This window comes from Pseudorca crassidens, chromosome 8 (genome assembly GCF_039906515.1).
Source record: "Pseudorca crassidens isolate mPseCra1 chromosome 8, mPseCra1.hap1, whole genome shotgun sequence".
In the NCBI taxonomy this organism is placed as follows: Eukaryota; Metazoa; Chordata; class Mammalia; order Artiodactyla; family Delphinidae; genus Pseudorca; species Pseudorca crassidens.
In genome coordinates, this window is record NC_090303.1 from 16,109,781 (window position 1) to 16,126,094 (window position 16,314).

The 16,314-nt window shown below is 42.0% G+C and overlaps 1 protein-coding gene across 1 annotated transcript in view; it reads left to right on the plus strand.

Annotated features, from left to right (window-relative positions):
- The window catches only part of LOC137228853 (amphiphysin), a 191,215-nt gene that overhangs the window by 96,257 nt on the left and 78,644 nt on the right, over positions 1-16,314 (plus strand). The window contains exons 3-4 of the mRNA XM_067745878.1: positions 11,106-11,156; positions 13,619-13,713. Coding sequence (XP_067601979.1) covers positions 11,106-11,156; positions 13,619-13,713 — 146 coding nt within the window. The remainder of the gene's footprint in view (positions 1-11,105; positions 11,157-13,618; positions 13,714-16,314) is intronic.

Below are 16,314 nucleotides of genomic sequence, written 5' to 3' on the forward strand. Positions count from 1 at the left end.
TGGAATAGTAATACACATTATTCCTTAATTGTACCTTCTTTTGACTGTGTTCCTAAACCCAGATAATTGTAAGACTCTTCTATGGAGCTTAAAAAATCTACAAATTTCCAAGCCATACCTGACTGGCTTAGGCAAAAGCACTGATGAAGAATTTTTATTATTAAGACTTTCCACAAGTAGGGCTTTAACACTTATTACTCTGTTGGTCATGGGTATTCATGCTTTCTTGTTTCCTCACAGTAATTTATCATGTCAGTTTGATTTTTTTCTCATATCCATGATTCAGTGGTTCTTACACATCTGCATAAATTACTGCCACGGGTTCTAGGATCCTCTGTTGCTGAAACACTTAAAGGTACAAAAAAACTTTCTGAAAAACATAAATGTGTGTTTGAGACTTAGAAATACAAATTAAAACGAAGGAAGCAGTCACAATTCCCCAGTGGCTTGTTTGGGGGAGGTTTTGTATATTCCTCATGAAGATACTCCTTCGTACTATGACAAGTAGCAGAACTTGGTTCAGTCAAGCATTTATGAAACACCTGCTCTTTGCACAGTTTATCATTGAAAAGGTATCAGGTAAAATAATAATAGTGCATCCAACATTTATTGAATGCATACTGTGTGCCTGGTTCTCTGCTGATAAGTTACGTGGACTGTCTCCTTTGACGCTGGTGATAGCCCTAGTAAGTGAATACCATTATCACTTCATTTTACCAACGATGAATCAGAGGCCTAAGTGACTTGCCCAAGGTTCCACAGTTAAAAGTGGCAGAGCTCAGATTTTAAAGCCAGGCAGTGTGATCCCAGAGCCCACCGACTTAACCCCTATGCTCTATGAATCCAATGGAGTATACTCAGGAATCATGAGCTTTTGAGAAAAACAAGTAAACAGCCAGTATCTTTATTTACAGATTAGAACTACATCATGAGAGCACAGAAAAAATGATTCCTTTAGTTAAATCATTCTCATTGGTTAACAGTTGATTTCTCTTACGTAGCCACATCCATCATTTGCTGGCGTCTGTGCCTTTACAGTTTGAGGGCATAGAGTGGGAGAGGGCAGCGAAACGTGGGCTTTTGAGGCAGTTTGCGGAGCCTAAATAATCCAGACCACCTCAGCTCCAGAACCGGCTTGCCGTCTGTTAGCTCTGTGACCTCTGGCCAAGCTTTTCAGCCTCTGTTCCTCAGTCTTCTCATTTGTAAATGTGTGCTGACCTCAGAGGTATTGTGAGGATTATGAGTTAATAGGACAGTGTCTGGAGCAAAGGGAGCCTTCAGTAAGTGTTTGACTTTGTTACTTATTGCTATATTAAAGGCTTGCTTTGAGGACACTGTTATGGTCTGAAGTTATGTACCTCCTAAGTTTGTATGTTAAAGTCCTAACCCTGGTACACATTAGAATGTGACTTTTTTTTTTTTTTTTTTGTGGTACGCGGGCCTCTCACTGCTGTGGCCTCTCCCGTTGTGGAGCACAGGCTCCGGACGCGCAGGCTCAGCGGCCATGGCTCACGGGCCCAGCCGCTCCGCGGCATGTGGGATCTTCCCAGACCGGGGCACGAACCCGTGTCCCCTGCATCGGCAGGCGGACTCTCAACCACTGCGCCACCAGGGAAGCCCAATGTGACTGTTTTTGAAGATAGGGCCATTAAAGAGGTAATTAAGGTCAAGTGAAGTCATATTGGTGAGTCCTAATCCAGCATGACTGTTGTCCTTCTAAGAAAAGAGAAAGACACTGGGATGCACACATATACAGAAAAAAGGCCATGTGAGGACACGAGAAAGCAGCTGTTTGTTTGCAAGGCAAGGAGAGAGGCCTCAGGGGAAACCAAACCTGCCAACACCTTGATCTTGGACTTGTAGCCTCCACAACTGTGAGGAAATACATTTCTGTTGTGTAAGACACCCAGTCTCTGGTAGTTTGTTACGGTGGCCCTAACGAACTAACACAGACATCATAAATGGCAGTTTCAGAAGCATCCTGGATGTTATTTTATGTCTGGAAAAATGATAGACAAGGTACGTACTTCATTCCTACTCATCAATGCACCTCTGTAACTTGACATAGCAGTTGTTTCTCTAATACTTTTAAGTCCTGTCCAATTTGGCCATGATAGAATATTGTAAATGGAGTGGTATCCATACCCACAGAAAGGGACACTGAACAGTAAGTCACAGGAAGAGTCATTGTTGAGGGGGGGCTCCTGTGGCGTTTCTCTTAATTTTTGGGTCATTTCCCCCCTTCCCGCTGTATTCATTACTGTGCTCTAGGAATTAAAGCAAAGCTTGGAAAGATATGTATATAATGTCTCTGGTGCAGCTTGTAAGTCAAGCCTCTTCGTACACACACACGAAATGAAAAACAAATGGGATGGCTTTTCAAGGCTTACAAACTCAGTTGCCTAAAGGCCATAAAGCATGTCTGTAAGTCATATCCAGCCTGCCTGTGGTGGTGAGTTTAACAGTTCTAATTAGGTAGTTCTATCCCCTCGCACGCACAATGGGTTAGCTTTTCCAAAAGATCAGAATAGACACCTATAAACACGTTAGTTGGCTTAAGGGAAATACATGGAAAAATGGTACATGTAATTACTAGCTAGCTTTCTAATTTTGTTTTGTTGAAAGGCAGAAGGTATTTGATTTGGTTTTCAGATCGTAGGTATGCTTGGAGTTGCTGACAAGGATAGTTGGAAATTGGGCCATGAATCTTGGATAAAACTGTGGCAGCTGAGATGTTCTCTTCGACGTCTATCTCCCTTCCATGTTCTACTCGCTGCCGCCATCAGCCCAGAAATGTGATTTCAAAATACACTCCAGTCTCCTCTCTATCTTATATCTTTTGCACGAAGATATGCCAAAAGAAAATTTTAAAAATAAAGAAATGGTGCTATGAAATCAGTGCTAGGTTCTTAATGACGGCTCCTATTACGACAAAGAGCTCAAAGCAAGGAAGCAAAAAATGTACGTGCCTAAGACCCTGCTGCTTTTACCTTTGAAAAACTCTCATCTTCCAATTGAACGACACCCGAGCTTATCAGAGGGAGAGCTCTATTTCTTAGTAAACCAAGAGTGCCTGGAGTGTTGAGCAACCTAAGGTTGTCTTTGATCATAAGTGGATTCAGACGTTTTGACTTACTAGTCATCTGTTCATCAAGTTGCTGATAATAACTCCATTAAATCTAATCTTCTTGATAATCTGATTTTCTCCTCAGCTTCAAAAATGATCACAAAATATACTAACATCAAGATTGAGTTAACCTGTCCGAACTCTGAGAAATTGAGCCAGTTTTAATTTTGATGTGTTACTTAGCCTTTTCAAGAGAAGAATGTCAGTAAAGGCCAAAAATAATAATGTAACTCTGGAAACTTCTATAGGTTCATGATCACAGGCAAGCTGATAGGACTTACCTTTGTGAAATCACAGTTTTTGAAGTTACATCTCTTCAGATCCAAGTTTCATACGTCCGTTAATACTGTTGGCCTTCTATCTCGGCTCCTTTTAAAACATCAACCCAGTTTCTTAGTTAAAGAGGATATTTAATAAAAAAATTTTCTGTCTTGTGGGTATTGCTTTTATTTTTTAAAAACAAAGTTACCTATAAATATAAATCAGTTACCTATAAATATAAATTACATTCACCATATTTTAACAAGTCAATTCAACAAGCCATTGCTTGTTTACTAGGTATTAAATACATATTGCCTTAAGGTGTTTGGCTAGACCTGCATAGCCTTGCAAATAAAATGCACTGGATTTGGTTTTGCCAGTACAGTCAGGGCCACCGTGGTATATGCCCCTGACCGCGGGTGTCATGCACATGGTAGTATGGGGCATGGTGCTTCTGAATTTGCAGTGGTTGCTGTGCTGAGTTTAGTTCCTTAGAAATTTATCAATTCATTCTATGCGTTGTATCTCAAATTCAAATCAATGCTTCAAGTACAGTTTCTTTCTTTTGGGCAGGCGTAACTGGGTCTAAGGTAAGCTAACAAAATCGTACCTCTGTATTGGCTCCTGCAGTCCTAGACATAAGTATTTACCAATATTAATATCTTTTTAGTGTTTCAGAATTCAGTGTACCTAAACAATAAACGACTTGACTCTTTAATCTTCAAGTGTTATTCATCATAGTTTGGTGCAACCCTGTTTTTAAGCCTAATGCCCAGATACAGTTTGCCATAGCTGTAGGACTTTGAGACTCTTCTTGTGTGTCAGTCTGTGGTAGCTCTTATCAGGAACCAGGCTTACCTTGAAGGAAATCTGTCTGTAACTCTTCCTTGCACTTATTACTAGAGTGCAGTAGGAAACCTTGATGTGGTAGCATTTATAGCTAGTCCTTTGACACTACATAGATTAAATCTTTAAATGTTCAAGAACCAAAGATGTGTCTGGGAGCTGTCCTAGGTGCTGAAGAGAGACAAGCAGCGAGAGCTGCCCAGGAGCCAGGCCTATCTGGGAACCGACCCCCTCCTCTGCCCCACCCTCCCCCCAAGACATATAAACAAATAATTAAGTAATTGGTGTTCCTGAGGACCAATCTGATGTAGAACAATTTGGAAACACATTTAATTAGGTATGGAATGTGATTTCTTCCTATTGGGTAACAAAGATATTTGAAACTTTCCATGGTGGTGTGCCTGTTTCACTCTCTCTCCAGCTATTTAATTAGATTTTAAACTTCAGTCTAGTCCTTAGAGGCAGGTATGGAGAGGTGCTCACAGCACTAGGGGAAGAAAGCAACAGCTTCAAGAGACCACTCTGCAAGAGAATAAAGGGATTCTTTGACTAGAGGCAGTGAGTCTCAGACCTTTGTAAGGTTTTAAAACCATGAAGACTTTTTGCTTGCCTATTAATTTAAAAATTTTTTAAATTTCATATTGGAGTATAGCCAGTTAACAATGTTGCAGTAGTTTCAGGTGCACAGCAGAGAGACTCAGCCATACATATACATGTATCCATTCTCCCCCAGGGCTCCCCTCCCATCTAAGCTGCCACATAACGTTGAGAAGAATTCCCTGTGCTATACAGTAGGTCCTTGTTGATTATCCTTTTTAAATATAGCAGTGTGTACATGTCAATCCCAAACTCCCTAACTATCCCTTCCCTCCACCCTTTCCCCACTGGTAACCCTAAGTTCATTCACTAAGTCTGTGAGTCCATTTCTGTTTTGTAAATACGTTCATTTGTATCATTTCTCCATTTGTATCATTTCTTTTAGATTCCGCATACGGTATTTCTCTTTGTCTGACTTACTTCACTCAGTATGACAATCTCTAGGTCCAGCTTGCCTATTCATTTTGGATATCTTCATGATGAAACCCAAAATGACCCTGGCTTGTTTTCCAGAACATCCAGGAAACAGAAGACTGGGGAGACGGTTTCCTTCTCCCCAGCCCTGTGAGGGCGTGACACATAAGGGAGGGGTGTTTGGGGGTAGCTTTAATGAGGAAGGAGAAGGAAGCCACTCCCTTGGGCTGTGTGGAAAGAAAGCCAGGCCTGGGGGACCGTCTAGGCTTGAGAGGCAGCGGCTCCTGACACTGATAAATGATGCAATTGAAAAAATAAAGAACCTCTGACTAACACCAGGGGCATGTTATTATACTATATGCCAGGGCAAGGGATATTGTGGGCAGTGAATCCTTCTTAGATATTTTCCAAAGAGGCGTATTAGTAGGCAATTAGTAGGCAATGCACTTGCCCATAAGTCCTGAGGAGAGTGTGACCAAGAGTTGGAATAATAATTTTATACTGTAGAGAATGACATTAAGAAATTGAAGGGAAAATTCACAAGGTTGTGGAATTTTCAGTCTTTTTTCTGCACACACGCATGCACAATACACAATTCAAGGCTGAAGGACTGAAATGGTAACTTTCAGAGGAATTTGGAACGAACTTTAGATTCAGTGAAATGCGAGCAGTGCTATAAGAAGTTATTTCTCATTTAAAACTTGTGATTCACATAGAGTAATGATGTTAAGTAAATTTTATTAGGCAATAGGTTTTGTGCAGAGCTACTGTGTGGCATATTATAGGTGAAAAATTTCTTTCCAGAGGCTTTTGCTTGATTCAGGCAGAATTTTATACGAAATTCAATATGGTCATTACCGAATGCTTTGTGAACCTTAATACTCACGGGGAAAATTAAGAATTTTAATAATTGGAAAAGAATAAAGTTACTTAAGTTAGCCTCCAGTTTATCTGGCTAAATTGAACTCATGAATTTAAGCCATTATTATATCATTTGAATTTTCTGTCACTCTTATAATATCTAAACATTTCTTCTGGGATGCTTATTTTATTTTTTAAAATGTTTATTGTTCCCCTTGGGCTAGATGAATGCAGTGTATAGATTGGAGCCTGAATATTTCCTTCTCTTTCTTGTACTTTTCTTGAAAGAAAAGGCAATGACTTAATTGTGGGCTTAATTTGACATGCTTTATTTCGTAAGTATTTGGGAAAAGAATGCCTTTCCACCCTACTCTTCTGCTGTTTCCAGGTACTCTGAGCAGTCGGGGTAACTCAAAACCATCAGTTACTGTGGTTGGCTCTGTATTACTTCCTGAGGGGAAAGCATCCCTCTGGGTGAGCTGTGAGCCCTGCCTGAGCTAAGTGCTTCTTGCACTTTTCCAGGGAAGGGGCAGGCACGGTAGTAGAGCAGAGTCTTAAAGCAGACATCTGAAAACAGGAGACATCTGTGAAGTTCTGTTTCATCTCTATGCAGCCTTTCATTTTACATCCTAACAGGTGGCTTAGTGGTGGTGAAATAATGGTTTCTCCATTTGTCCCCCTCCAATCTCAATAAATTGATATTCCAGCGAGATGTTTTAGGTTTATTTTGTGGCTGTAAGTGTGCTAGACAAATCATTAAGTGCCTCTAAGGTCTACACTTACCTATTTTGAAAAACGTGGCCTTAGGGGAGTCAAACCCTCCTCATTACCCCTTTCAGGGCTGTAGGCTTTAGATCGGTCTGGATCTAGATCTGTCTGGGTAAATCACATGTCTGATTTCACATATTATTCTCTCTCAATTATCTGCCGTCTGTTGGGACAAATGATTGTGGCCTGCTGTCCTCTCTCAGTACCATTCTACCTCTTTCAATCGCTTGGCCACCACTCAGGCTCCCATTTGCTAAATCACCCACTTTGCCCTTCATCTTTCCAATTTGATTTCCTTTCTGAAATGTTTCTGTAAGTGCCTTTAATGCTCTTCTGCTCAGTAACTCCATTGGCTGCTTGTTGTTAGATTTCAGGCTACTCTGTCTTTCTGCATTTCTACTCTTGATGGTGAACCATTGTATCAGGCTGTTTAGGGTAGGTCACCAATACCTTGGTGGCTTTTAAGAACAGGTTTGTTTCGCGCTTATGAAAATGTGCACGGTAGCTGCCCATTTCATCTTCCCTTCGCTCTGAGATCCAGGCTGGAGAAGCAACCCCTATCTGGAACATTATGGGGCGCATGGTAGAGGGAAAGGAAATGGTCGGAGTGTGTGACGGCTCTTACATCTTCTGCTCAGAAGCAGCACATGGCTCTTCCACTCATATTTCATTAGCCAAGTCCCACAACCAAGCTTGGTGTTGATGGGGCAGGAAGCATAATCCTCCCCCCAAAACAGATCTGGTAGGGAGATGCAGTGTAGATGTGACAATAATTAAATCTCCCCAAACAATGTCTTTTCAGCTTTTTATATACTCAGAATCTTACACAGTATCTGTCCCAAAATAGATAATCAATAGGGGAAAGACTGACTTCTTTTTTCCCCAAATTCTTTTCCTGTTCGTGTTGGGGACCCTGGCCTGATTCTACCTGTTTCTTCTCTGGATCCTTCATATCTTCTACCTGTGCCCAAGTGTTTATCATTAGCATTTTTCTTCATTCTCCTCATTCTTGGCCTACAGTTTTACACTATACTTTGATGTTTTGGAAATCCACTATGGTTAGTTTTTTTTTTTAATCTAGCTTGTAGTAGTTTGCTTTCACACTGCATTTCTGAATGGCTCAGCAAGGCAAAGGAAACTTAGTTTTGATTTTAAGCCATGCTGAGCCACAAGAAAGGGAGTCAGTTGTTTAGAACTTTGATGATTTCTGTTTTGCCTTTCTGTATAGCACCATTCTGGTTGAAGTTCATATGTGCCAACAAATGAATTAACCCTAAGCTTTCATCTGGTGGTACCTGGATTTACAGAGTTGGAAAAACAGCCTGAGCTTAAGGCAGGTAAAGAAAACCTCACCTGAGCTTTACATAGACTTTATAGAAATAATGTCACTATACCTGCACTATAAGATATAGGAAAATATTCTCTTCCAGAATTTACTTTGGAGTCCAGCATGGTCTTAAACACTTCTTTTCAAAGTTTGTTTGTATTTTTTTTAATATTTATTTTTATTTATTTGGCTGTGCCGGGTCTTAGTTGAGGCATTTGGGATCTGTAGTTGTGGCATGCAGACTCTTCTCAGTTGCGGCATGCGCACTCTTTAGTTGCAGCATGTGGAATCTAGGTCCCTGGCGAGGGATCGAACTTGGGCCCCCTGCATTGGGAGCACGGAGCCTTAGCCACTGGACCACCAGGGAAGTCCCCAGAGTTTATTTATATTAATCACTATCTATTTTTAAATGTGCTGGGCATTTTGGCCTTGCATTGTGTTTGGATGGTGTTTCAGAGTTAAGTATAATCTGCTTGGCAATGCAATTTTTCGTATAGATATTTTAGTTCCTCTACTAGATTATAATTTATTGAAAGGCTTTTTTTTTAAGAGTTTAGTTTTCTTTTTTTTTTTAATTAATTTATTTATTTTTGGCTGCATCGGGTCTTAGTTGGAGCACGCGGGATCTTTCATTGTGGCGTGCAGGCTTCTTTCTAGTTGTGGCCTGCGGGTTTTCCCTTCTCTAGTTGTGGCACACAGGCTCCAGGGCACGTGGGCTCTGTAGTTTGTGGCACGCAGGCTCTCTAGTTGAGGCGCGCAAGCTCAGTAGTTGTGGCGTGCAGGCTTAGTTGCCCCGGAGCATGTGAGATCTTAGTTCCCTGACCAGGGATCGAACCTGCATCCCCTGCATTACAGGGTGGATTCTTTACCACTGGACCACCAGGGAAGTCCCTGAAGGACATAAGTGTTTTTTTGCCTTCATCCCCTCTCCCTTTTTGGTAAATACTAACAAATGCTCCTTGAATGTGACTATTATAGTTGCTATATTAGTGGGTGTATTATTAACTATCAAGTTAGAGTTATAAAACAGTTGCTATAGTATTAATCTTCAAGGTGGAGTCATTCTGTATGCTAGCTCTCTTCACTTTTGTTAAATGATTATGCAATTAAAATGCATATATTTTTAATGTGTTCAGTTGCAGTATCATAGGCAACACTGTAGGTGCCAGCTGTATGCCCCTAGCACCTACCTTTTCTGAGCCCACTAGACTGACTTGCAGCTTCCAGCATCAGAACTCTTTGCCTGAGGGCTTTCTGTGGTTCCTGAGACCTATCTGTCCCTACATGGACATAATGGGGAATTAATGTCCCCCAGAAGCAGCCCTCAGCCAATGATTGGCAGGAGTTGATGCATAAATGCCCCAGCTCCCTTGCCCCTCGGTTAGGATGTCTATAGGGTGTTTGAGTCTGTCTCCCAGAGTTCCCCAGCAGGGTTAAGGCGGGGCTGCCCACTGCAGAAGCTTGCTTGCTAATGCACCCTGCGTTGGCTCTCTTTCCTTACCTGCTTCACTTCTCCACGCTACCATCAACATTTCCTGGGGGAACTCCGGACTAAAATCTAATCCTACTCTCAGAGTCTTAGAGTTTCTAAGTGCGATCCAAACCAAAACAAATGTTCATGGGCCAACATTTACAATTGAACAATTTCTCTAATTTGGTCATGTCCAATAGAAACACAATGCAAACCACATTCATAATTTAAAATTTTCTAATGTATTTTAAAAAGTGAAAGATGCTGTACACCTGAAACTAACACAGTATTATAAATCAACTATACTTTAATTTTTTTTATTTTTTTCGGTACGCGGGCCTCTCACTGTTGTGGCCTCTCCCGTTGCGGAGCACAGGCTCCGGACACGCAGGCTCAGCGGCCATGGCTCACGGGCCCAGCCGCTCCGCGGCATGTGGGATCTTCCCAGACCGGGGCACGAACCCGCGTCCCCTGCATCAGCAGGCGGACTCTCAACCACTGCACCACCAGGGAAGCCCTATACTTTAATTTTTAAAAAAAGAAAAGAAAGAGATGAAATGAGTCAATATAGTTTATCTAACTCAGTATATCCAAAATATTGTATTAATATACAGTCAGTGTAGAATATATTAATGAGATATATATGTTTTTTGGCACTAAATCTCTGTCCACTTGGGGCTAGTAGCTACCGTATTAAACAGTGAACAGTGGTGATCAGTTTCCAACCATTGTAACCTACATGTCAAAATTTAGAGACTTAGTAGCTCTTGAATGTATTGAACTGCTGTATGGTGGGTCACAGTTTCTAAGCAAAGTCTTACTTACCTTCTCCTTTTCTTTTCTTTCTTGAAAAAATATTTAATTTTTTTGGCTGTGCCGGGTCTTAGTTGCGGCATGCATGCGGGATCTAGTTACCCGACCAGGGATCGAACCCGGGCCCCCTACATTGGGAGTGTGGAGTCTTACCCACTGGATCACCAGGGAAGTCCCTCTCCTTTTCCTTTTTAGGCTGAGTAAAATCTTTGTAAATATCTTGTTTAGTCTTGGGCATCTTGTTTAGTCTGTGTCCACATATTTATGTTCTTTTAAGAATGAGCTCCTGGGGCTTCCCTGGTGGCGCAGTGGTTGAGAGTCCGCCTGCCGATGCAGGGGACACGGGTTCGTGTCCCGGTCTGGGAAGATCCCACATGCCGCGAAGCGGCTGGGCCCATGAGCCATGGCCCATGAGCCATGGCCGCTGAGCCTGCGCGTCCGGAACCTGTGCTCCGCAATGGGAGAGGCCACAACAGTGAGAGGCCCGCGTACGGCAAAAAAAAAAAAAAAAAGAATGAGCTCCTGGCGAAAATAACTCGAGACTTATTGCTTTGTACATGTTTGCATGCAAGATACAGACAAGATGCTTAGCATCTCTGTGTTTGTGTGTTTTCAGGCAGAGGGTACCAGACTTCAGCGAGAACTCCGAGGATATTTAGCAGCTATCAAAGGTAATGTGTATGAGTTGTTTACTGCATGTTACCAAGCACGGGTTGTTGTGGGAATTCAAGAGTAACAAGATTGAGTGTTAATTATACAGCCATTTGGCTTTCTGGCAGGATGGGTACTCGAGCACAGGTGTTCCATTCCACCCACTCCCCAATTCCCATTGAAATGATAATCAGAATATACAAGGAACAAATGTGTCTGCCCTTATGCTGGAAACTAGGAATAAGCGCCTCCCACGTCCTACAGCTTTCTAGGAAGAGTTGTTAGATAGAGTGAGCTTGAGACCTTGCAGCTGATTTCATCCCAGGGGAGAGTATGTCCCAAGAGCTGGATGCTCACAGACTTACACACAAGCCTTCTAGCTGGAGGGGGCGAGGGATGGTAGCAGGGTTAGCAGGAAGCATGGCCCTGGACTGCATGTGACTTGTGGGGACCGGCTGCACCTGCAGCCCTGCCACTGTAGGGGGACAGAGAGGCTCTGGCGTTGGTTTCTAGTCTCGGGATATTCAAGGCAAAGAAATGAGGCTGGTGACGGAGGGCAGGGAGAGTGCTCGGGGTGTGTGCTCCATCTCTGCCGGCCGGCCGCTGTCCAGCCCCCTGCACTGAGTCCGATCCAAGTGCAGCCACAGATGTGGTGGATGATAAGGCAGATTTTGAGATTAGTGGGGAGAGATTTGTGGGGTAGGACTAGTATTTTTTTAATTTTTTTTAAATTGGTATTGATATATAGTTGATTTACAATGTGTTAGTTTCAGGGGTACAGCAAAGCGATATATATATAAATATATATATACTTTATATATATAAATATATATATATTTATATATAATATATATAAATATACTTTTTTATATTCTTTTCCATTATAGATTATTATAAGATATTGAGTATAGTTCCCTGTGCTATACAGTAGGTCCTATTTTATATATAGTAGTGTGTGTATTTTAATCCCAAACTCCTAATTTATCCCTCCCCGACCCTTTTCCCCTTTGGTAACCATAAGTTTGTTTTCTATGTCTATGAGTCTATTTCTGTTTTGTAAATAAATTCATCGGTATCATTTTATAAGCGATATCATATGAAATTCTCTGTCTGACTTATTACTTCACTTAGTATGATAATCTCTAAGTCCATCCATGTTGCTGCAAATGGTGTTATTTCATTCTTTTTTGTGGCTGAGTAATATTCCATTGTGTGCCTCTTTGAGCGAATACTTTGATCATTTCAGACATCATCTTTTCATTTTTTATTTTATTTTGTAGAGCAGAGAAAGGTTTATTTCAAGGGCCAAGCAAGGAGAACAGGCATCTTGTGCTCAAAAACCTCAAACTCCTCAGCCATCTTCTTTTATTTTGTCCTTTTCTCTCATTGTTGAACCCAGAACTGACTGTCTTAAATTCAGCAAGCATGTGGGTGAGTCTAGAGTGTTGCAGCTTTCAGTTTAACAAAAAAATTTCCCTCTTTGATTCATTGGCATTAAGTTTATGTGTCTTTTATTTTTAATGGCAGCGCTATGGTTTTTCTCTCCTCTCCTTCTATCCAGCCCCTTTTCATATCCCCTAGTGACAAAGACCAGGACACCAACTCGGTCAGGTCTCACCTTCCAGCTGTGAGGGAGAGTCTGGTGCCAAAGAGGCGCTTCTCCAAGTCGCCAGCCAAAGACTCCACCTTGTTCTGTCCCCAACCCTGAGCTGTCTCCACAGCAATCCACACTTTACCCTCCATGTTTTGAAGGAGGGGCAGAGGGAGTCTGGAAAAGACTTTGTGATACTTTGTATCACCATGTTGCACTGGGGAACTTTTTATCTTTCCTATTATTAATAACCATATTTTTGTAACATACCAAATTGTACCTTAACGAAAATTCTGAAAATACCCATAGACTTAAGAACGCTAAGCTTTCTGAGAGTTCTGACTTAAAACTGTATGTATAAGCTTTTAGTAATATTAGAAAAAGAACAACTTCTTGTTTCTTTTGAAAATTTTTAGGCCACTTAAAGCCCTTTCAGTGATGCCTGAAAATCCTATAGATTTTGCTTCTATCTGCTTTCCCCCCGCCAGATGCTTTATTTCTAATATTTAAAGTCATTTGCTATTAGTTGTTTTAGAACTCTTTAGTTTTATAGGTAAGTATTCTAGGTGTCCCATACATTTACGGTTTCATGCCATTTAGCAAGTGACAGCACACATAATAGGACATATTATTATTGGTGTTTTTAGACTAGAACACCTTGTTGATTTTTTTCACGACCCAGCATGTATCTTTATCCTGAAAATACTAGAAAATGCACACTGTAATCAGAATCAGGACTACAGGTGCAAAGAGCAATTGTGCCTGCCCAGGTTTTCCTTAAACAATTAGCAAGTATTCAAGATTTTTCCTCTCACTTTGAAAAGTAGGGAAAGGAGGAAGAGACTCCTCACCTACCTCTCTCTAACAGGAGTTGTTTTTCTCCAATGCTAGGCATGCAAGAGGCTTCCATGAAGCTCACCGAGTCGCTGCATGAAGTCTATGAGCCCGACTGGTACGGGCGCGAAGACGTGAAAATGGTTGGCGAGGTGAGAGCTGGTCACAGCACGTGAGAGGCCCCAGGGTGACTTCTGTGAGGTTCCCACCATGTCCTGCTCACTCAGCCTATCCCCTGACCCCCTCTCACCGCTTCATGGCCCTAATATGAAGGGGCACCGTGTACCCAGAAGGCACTGTGCAGTTCCACCATCCAGATCAACCCAAACTTGCAGTGAGGAGTGAACATGACAATAAAGCCACTTGGGTAGAAAGCTGTGGCTTAAAGATTGGTTTTGTTCAACATAAGAATAGCACTTGTCTGTCCTTTACTACACTTCTTAGCCCATTCCAGTAGGAGAACTGGCTCATGGCCTGATTTTATGTACTGCACCTTCTTCCCCATCCCTCCTTGAAAGCAGGCACGGGATCTGGGAAGAGCATCCCATTCACTTTACCACTAGATGGTCCCTTCGCTGGTCTGCAGGGCTGAGGACAGGGCCTGCTAATAGGAATTTAACTAATGAAAGGCTTCGTCCTTAGACATGTCTTAACACCTGAAATGCACCGTCTAGCTCAGGGCTGTCTGGCTCTGGGAAGTGAGAAAGTGGTCATTGTTGCTTTGAAGAAAGCGGAATGGGATGTGACATCAGATGAGTTCTTTAATCTTCTTGGGCTTTAGTTTGCTTATCGGCGAAGTGAGAATAATAATTGTATCTCCTAAAAACACACTTAAAGTCGAGTGTATTCACATCCTCGACCAAGTGCACAGTGTGTGTGATTATTACTGACTTTAGGAAGCCTGCAGTAGGGTTTTCTCATGTCCAAGCTCTTTGTTAAAACAAAGAATGGTTGGTCATCATGCCCACTTCATGGGAGCTCATTGCTTCTCATGAGGCACAGGAGAGTTAAGAAATATGGCTGCCACAACTCAGGGAAGGGTCTGGTACATGACATGCCAATCATCTATGCAGCCTTTGGAAAGATGGGTTAACATCTTTCCTGGGCTGCTTCACCAAAATTCTGACATCCCCACAGTTATGACTATGATAGAAACTGAGATCTATTTATGAAGAAAGCTCATTGTGAGCTCTGTTACCTCTTTCGAAAAGTTTCAGTATGTGAATTAGGCAAAACTAGCCTCCACACACCATTTTCTAATGCAGTTTTGAGGAATGGCATCTTCTCACATTTCTTAAATATAAAGACACTGTGTTTCAACAGCGTGTTGTTAAAGGCTTAACTCATTTTGTAAATTTCCAATTAGAGGTGTATAATTAAAAATTCATTGTGAAAAGAAGAATTTTTAAGGGAATGGTTAGAAACTTGTGTGAATGGCTTTTCAGAACACCACATTACAATTCCGTGTGTGGCAAATGCCACTGTTGACCTTGATTCCTAAGGAAACAGCTGCTGTCCTACCTTGATCCTTGTGGCTGCCAGGATTTGGGGAATCTTTCAATGGTGAAGCACCTGACACTGCATGTCCAGGGAGTCTGCTCAGATCATAAGATAAGCCTCTTTGTACGGTGGACTTAAATTTTTTTGTTTGCATAAAATTCTTTTTTTAAAATGAATTAATTAATTAATTCAGTTGCGCCGGGTCTTAGATACAGCAGGCGGGCTCCTTAGTTGCAGCACATGGGCTCCTTAGTTGTGACATGCGAACTCTCAGTCGTGGCTTGCATGTGAGATCTAGTTCCCCGACCTGGGATCGAACCCGGGCCCCCTGCATTGGGAGCATGGAGTCTTATCCACTGCACCACCAGGGAAGTCCCTGTTTGCATAAAATTCTTAATAAGGATCTATGACAATTAGAATTGGGTTTTAACGTGTGAAAAAGAGAAGCAAATCAACCATTAAAAAGTGGTTTTCAACAAGAGAGAAGCTTCTCTCCCATAACCGACCTTGGAGGTTGGCAGCCCAGGTGTGGTATGGGGGACCCACGAGCATCAGGGGCGTGTCTTTGCATCCCTGCTGCCACCTCCACATTCAAGATGACTCTGAGCTCTGGCTATCAGCTCTCATTTTTGTCTTCCAGTCAGCAAGAAGGAGGAGGCTTGGAGGACAAGCCTCCTTTTAGGGCCACTTCCTGAAAGTCCATCCCATTGGCAGAATTTAGTCTCATGGCTACACTTGGCTGCAGTGGAGGCTGGGAAGTATGGTCTGTATCCTAGGCAGCCGTGTGCCCGGCTAAAACTGGACGTTCTATTGCTAAGAAAAAAGAAAGGGTAGACATTGTCAGGAGATGCCAGATGTAGTAATGGGAGGAATATGGAATGACGTTCTTGCGCATGTGCCTGGGATTCTGTGAAGCAAGTTTATGTTGTCAACTCACATACTTGGAGAAATTGAAACTCAGGAACGTTCAGTTTTCCAAAGTCACACAGCTAGGATATGAACTCTGTTCTGGTGAGGCAGCCTGGTGTCATCGACAGATCATGGGCTTCAAATTCAAGGGTTGAAACCAGAGTCTGTCACATACCAGCTGCATGACCTTAGCCAAACTATGTAACATCTCTGGATTTCAGCATCATCTTCTGTATAACGGCAACAATGAGACTTTCTTCATAAGGCTATTGTGAGAATTAAATCACACACACACACAGAGACACATCCAGCTTTTAACCCAATGCCTTGACAGTAATAGGAGT